At 38.5% G+C, this 6,325-nt stretch overlaps 1 protein-coding gene across 1 annotated transcript; it reads left to right on the top strand.

Moving 5' to 3' along the window:
* Window positions 1-4,517: 4,517 nt before the first annotated feature.
* LOC134754530 (uncharacterized) lies at window positions 4,518-5,729 on the top strand. Its single transcript, XM_063690825.1, has one exon. The coding sequence runs from the start codon at window positions 4,614-4,616 to the stop codon at window positions 5,700-5,702; it is 1,089 nt and encodes a 362-aa protein (XP_063546895.1). The 5' UTR covers window positions 4,518-4,613; the 3' UTR covers window positions 5,703-5,729.
* Window positions 5,730-6,325: the final 596 nt, after the last annotated feature.

Below are 6,325 nucleotides of genomic sequence, written 5' to 3'. Positions count from 1 at the left end.
CATAACTCCGTTATTTCTGGACCGATTTTGAAAATTCTTTTTTTGATTGTAAGTATATACATACAGATTGATTCCGTTTTTGTCAAAACGCAGTTCTGATGATGGGATCCATGAGGAATCGAGGGAACTCCTCAAATGTTAAAGGCATAGTGATTTTAGTATTTTCATCAACAAATTAAGCATTTACATTTAAAAAAGTGACATTTGATGAAGTGGAACTGCTGATGATGATCAGAACGAAACTCTCCAATGACCAATAGTTCACGTTTGGCGATTTGTCCTCTTCGTTATGTTTGTTAAGCAAGTTAGGTTTTCAAGACGCATTTTTGTCAAGCTCGAGTTCTGATGATGGGATCCATGAGGAATCGAGGGAACTCCTCAAATGTGAAAGGCATACATATAGTGATTTTTATATTTTCATCAACAAATCCAGCATTTCCATTTAAAAAAGTGACATTTGATGAAGTGGAGCTGCTGATGATGATCAGAAATATTTATTTTATTTTATTGGGAAACAAACAGCTTACAATAATACAGGATATAGATATTATGACTAATACATGAGCCAAAACAGTTTCCACTAATGGAATAAAACATAAATGCTCAAAGGGAACTTTGAAGAGTAAAATAGTTATTTGTTATACAAGGGTGCAAAGTTGTATTTTACCCGCGAGTGTGGAATTGAAACACGAGCAAGCGAAAGGGTCGGTCGCTTCGCTCGTGGTTCAACTATAGAATCCTGAGCGTAGCGAGTGTTTTAACACACGAGAAGTAAAATACATTTGCACCCGTGTGTAACACAAAACTTTTCCCCTCACTATAGCGAGGAAAGTGCAACATCCACAGGCGTTGGATCATCTTCATCACTGGAATTACTCATTTTTTTACGATAATACGATATTATAACAGAAAACTCTGGAAGTTGTGTATTTTTACGTGTCGGAGTCGGTGAGAAAATTTTTGTTGACAATGTTGACATTTCTGACGATGCGTTTTGAAATTGCATCGACTCAACTTGTGAGTTCAAAATTACATTTAACATCATTTAAAAAAACAAATGTTTCTTATGGAATTTAAGGTTAATGACTTAAAATTATTAAATAAAGCTAAATTTGGTATTTTTTATTAAATTCTCAAACCATTTATTTAATGATAATTAATATCGAACGAACCACTATTATGAGCGTTTTACGTTTTGTTATCTGTCAAAAGCTACTTAAACACGCTCCATCCAAGGTCAAATTACTTTCCCCACTAGTGGATAAAATGCGTTTTTCCCCGCTTGTTTTAAAGAATAAAAGACGGCTTTCTGAGCTAGTGGATGGATGTGGATGTTGCACTTTCCTCGCTATAGTGAGGGGAAAAGTTTTGTGTTACACACGGGTGCAAATGTATTTTACTTCTCGTGTCTTGAAACACTCGCTACGCTCATGTTTCAATTCCACACTCGCCGGTAAAATACAACTTTGCACCCTTGTATAACAAATAACTATTTCCCCTCACTATAGCGAGGAAAGTGCAACATCCACAGGCGTTAGATCATCTTCATCACTGGAATCACTAATTTTTTTACGATATTATAACAAAAAACACTAGAAATTCTGATTTTTACGTGAGTCGGTGAGAAGAACAGTAAAAATTTTGTTGGAAATTTCTGTTCTGACGTATGAAATGTCAACGATGCGTTTTGAAATTGCATCATCTCAACTTGTGCGTTCAGAATTATATTTAACATCATTATAAAAAATCTAACGTTTCTTATGGAATTTTAAGGTTTATGACTTAAAATTATTAAATAAAGCTAAATTTTATATTTTTTTATTAGATTCTCAAACCATTTATTTAATGATAATTAATATCGAACGAACCATTATTATGAGCGATTTAAGTTTTGTTATCTGTCAAGCTACTTAACGCTCCATCCAAGGTCAAATTACTTTCCCCACTAGTGGATAAAATGCGTTTTTCCCCGCTTGTTTTAAAGGATAATAGACGGCTTTCCGAGCTAGTGAGGGGAAAATACATTATCACATATCATTTCAATCATTCTAGGAAACAGAGAGAAAGAAAAAAAGAAAAATAAGAGTACATCAGAACAACATCATGCGTCTGCAACAAAATTTGAAGTAATAAAATAATAAACAATAAAATTTGAAAATTTAAGAACTTAAGAAAAAATTACTAGACGTCATTCTTTAACAAGGAAACAAATTTACTAAGCATCGTACTGAATAAATCGAGGTTTGAATATTTAGAGTTATATGCTGAGCACGCTCTAACAAGATACGAGTTTCTTACATATCTAGTACGACAGAATGGAATTGCGAATAGAGCATTTGTTCTAGTTCGGGAATTAGTGCATCTATACGAGTTATTACTGATAAGATACTGCGACTCAATCGAATGATTTAAAAATTTTAAACAGAAATATCTGATCTCGATGTTCTCTACGCAACTTAAGACTTGCAATAGTATCACCAACAGTAGATTTAAACTTGTATAGCATCCATTTTTTTTTTTTTAATTCTTTCGATATGATCAATGTGTACCGAATATTGAGGATTCCAAGCAACTGAAGCGAATTCCAAATTAGACCTAACGAATTTGCGACAAATTAGACGTAATATCAGAATGGAACTCTTTAATGACGCATAGTTCACGTTTGGCGATTTATATTCTTTTTTATGCTTGTTAAGCAAGTTAAGTTTTAAAGACACATTTTCGTCAAGCTCGAGTTCTGATGATGGGATCCATAAGGAACCGAGGGAACTCCTCAAATGTGAAAGGCATACATATAGTGATTTTTGTATTTTCATCAACAAATCCAGCATTTACATAAAAAAGTGACATTTGATGAAGTGGAACTTTTTTGAACTGCGATCCTCACAGAACCGAACTGCTATCAGAATATTGGGTTAGGTTAGGTTAAAACTGTGACCCTTACAAAAACGAAATGCTACTAAAAAAGTGGGTGGTTTTACCTCCTTTTAGTTAGACAAAAGGTGCTGTCTTTTTCATTTCATTGTCTGGAGTGCACCATCAACAATAAGTAACCTCTCAACGGCATCCCCCGTTGAAGTCGGTTTTTTTTCTTAAAAATTATTAAATAGTACCTACAATATTGAAAAAACGATGCCCGAGCATCCCATGGGGCCAAACGCCAAGATCGTCCGAGTGCGGCGCGCTCTCGTCAGAGGGCCTACCGCAAACACTGAAGTTCGCGAATTGCGGGAATCTTTCTCTTTTACTCCAATTAAGGCGTAATTAGTGTGACAGAGAAAGATGCCCGCAATTTGCGAATTTCGGTGTTCGCGGTAGGCCCGTCTGACGTCGAAGGTCGAGATGCAGGATGGACCGAGAGAAGTTTCACTGCCTACTCCATACGGCTACACCCCTGATAGAGCCTAATGAGCCTATATACGCGTTTTTTATGTTATACCCGAATTGATTAGGCAATATACCTACTATGTACAAAGTATCCCTACTATATATTATATATAATGCAATCCCTATTTAATTTTAATAAATGTGATAGTAGTTAACTATGTCTGTCTATCTGTTACCTCTTCATGCTTAAACCGCTGAATCGATTTAGATGAAAGTTTTTATGGAGATAGTTTTAGGGCCGGGGAAGGACATACGGTAGTTTTTTCAATCATCATCATCATTCTACGCAGACGAAGCGGGCAGAAACCATTATTAAATCAAATTGAATTAATCATGAATTTACAAATAAATGCTCCTCGGGTCACCTTCGCATGTAAAAGAGCCCAGCGTTGCTGTTTTAGAAGCACAGGCGTAGCCGCTGCTTGAAGTAGTTGCCAGCTCTCTGATCCGCATCAATGAAGCGCTGGGAAATTTCTGACAGTAAACTTACCTTGGCCGTTAGTCCTCGCGGCCCAAGGGTTTCTACGCCAATAGGCGCAAATATGTAGACATTGCTTATTTTATTGTCCTTTTTAAATATACGACACCACACAATCGTACTTTAAATACACTGCGCGACGTCGTGAATCCTAAGCGGGAGCTGAACATTTACTGTCAAAATGCTAATTTTACAACACAAGATATACAAACTCCTTTCAAGTACCTAATTGAAAGGAGTGTTGACCTCTATGTTGCAAATATGTTTATTAATTCAATTTATCTTAATAGAAAATTAAATGTAAAATTAAAATTACATGTTCATGTAATTTTACATTAAACACACTACACTATAGCCATCTCGTGGCAACAAGAAAACATATACGTAGGTAGAATAGAATCTGATAAAGAATGGGTACGATTTGGTAGGAATATGGTGAATATGGTACGAATAAATCACATTCGGGCGTTGCGATTGTGACATTGATTATCCTAGCTTTAAGGGTAGGTATTGTGTATGGAAATATTAGACCAATAGTATTCTGCTTCTGTTAAATAAAACCATAAAACCAAATCCAAATATCGCAAGATGGCGCTTTGTTGCCCCCAGGGCCCAAATCAAAACCATTTCATCATTTCATAAAAAAGTTAAATGTCAAATTTTAGTGTGTGATGTTTATGTGTCATTTTCACTTTTAGATAAGTATTTATTTTTATTCGATTACGTATAATATTTACTACATACCAAAATGGTAACAAATAGGAAACAAAAAAGCAATGACCCGAAGACAAGACCTTTAGGATTTGGCACTTCAGTCCCAAGGTTTGGCAAAGTGACCCTACACCCCAACCTAGACCCCAGCGGACAGTTCAAGCTGCAGGAAGAGGCCTACGATCCTTGCCGCTACCACCCTATTCCCATCCATGAGATATTCGTCGTAAACAAGAACAGAACCGACCCCAAAGACGTATGGCGCTTCAAAGCCGAAATGGAAGATTGGTGCAAAAACCTGGGCTACAGAAACCAGAAAATTCTGCAATACCGGCGCTGGATGCAATCTGTGGGTGGGCCGGCATGGTGCCAACCTCAGGACTTGCCCAAATATGAAGCTGCCTGCAAAAACGTAGGCTTTGGTAGAGCCCCGCGCTTTATACCAAAAAAATGCTTCATCCCCCCTCCAGGCATGTACTTCAAAGCCACTCCCTACGAAGCGCCCTACGGCCCTCATTCTACTTTGTCTTCCTTTGAATACGGAGAGCCCTGTCGATTCCCTGATAGAACTCTCAATTGGAGCCTTGCTCCTAATCGTTACACTATCGTCGACAAAGATAGCATCGAACAGAAATCCAAAAAGCTAGTCTCGCTTCGGGGTCCGTACGATCTCTTCACGGGGCCGAGAAACGCCAGTACCATAATAAGCCACTTTAACGGACGCAAATATCCAGCCGCGTCGTGGCCAATCGCTTTGCCGGGAAGTTTCGAAAAGTTTAAGAAGACTAGATTAGGTGTGATGAATAAAACAGGGAGAGATAAATCTTACAAAGGGCGGAACGCTTTGGTGGATATCGCAATGGCACCGCGGAGACCGAGCGACCCAGGGCCATTAGACACGAACATCGATAAGCCTAAAGTGTTTAAGGAGAACAAGCGTGGATTCAACAGTTCTTACGACCGCCCGCCTGGATATCAGCGTACCATTGTGTGGCCCGGCGTAGGCCGGTACCGGTCTCAACCGATTAGCTGCGGCATCATAGGCCATGGTCACAAACATGTGTTCCTGAGCAAGCAACAACGCACAATTGGCTCTTATTTACCGGAGCCTATGAACACTTTCTAAAAATAGCGTACATTCAGTATCACAAGAACCTACTGCAGATCTACCAACCTCTATTTACTCGAGTTATTGGTTCGTGCGTGTGTACAGGCAGCATCAAATACTTAAATAGTGGCCAAATATAATAACACACCTTTGTTACCATAAAAATAAGTTTGTAATTTAGCCAGCTTGGCCATCACTGTCAATTTGATAATATGCTACTGTTTAATAATGTTAATATGCAGTGATCGTTACCGTACCGACACAGCATAGTCCATCTACCAGAGGCGGTGCGCGCACAATTAATTATCCATCAAAAAACATAACATGTAAAAGGACGCAAGTCTCGCAACGCAATTATTGTACCTACTACAAAAAAGTTTAGAGATGTAATGCGAAACCAAGTCGGTTATTTTAAGTGCCAGGGGGTGTTAAGAACCGTATGAATATTAGATTAGATATCTTTATTTTTAATACCTATAATTTCTTGGCCATGGCATTCGCGCGCCAATTCCGTGCATTCGGAGGTCGAGGAATTGGGGGGGGGGGGGGGTGCGCCGCGCGTACGTACAAAATGACACCACTCGGTCATGACGCTCAACATTCCTAACATTCCTCAGCCGTGCACGGAATTCGCGCGCGGA

This window comes from Cydia strobilella, chromosome Z, assembly GCF_947568885.1.
Source record: "Cydia strobilella chromosome Z, ilCydStro3.1, whole genome shotgun sequence".
Lineage (NCBI taxonomy): Eukaryota > Metazoa > Arthropoda > Insecta > Lepidoptera > Tortricidae > Cydia > Cydia strobilella.
The sequence above is the reverse complement of the archived record's forward strand: the minus strand, read 5'-3'. Positions and strand labels throughout refer to the sequence as shown.

Excerpts from the sequence above, each read along its gene's own strand:
- LOC134754530 (XM_063690825.1), top strand. The coding sequence starts at position 4,614 with ATGGTAACAAATAGGAAACAAAAAAGCAATGACCCGAAGACAAGACCT.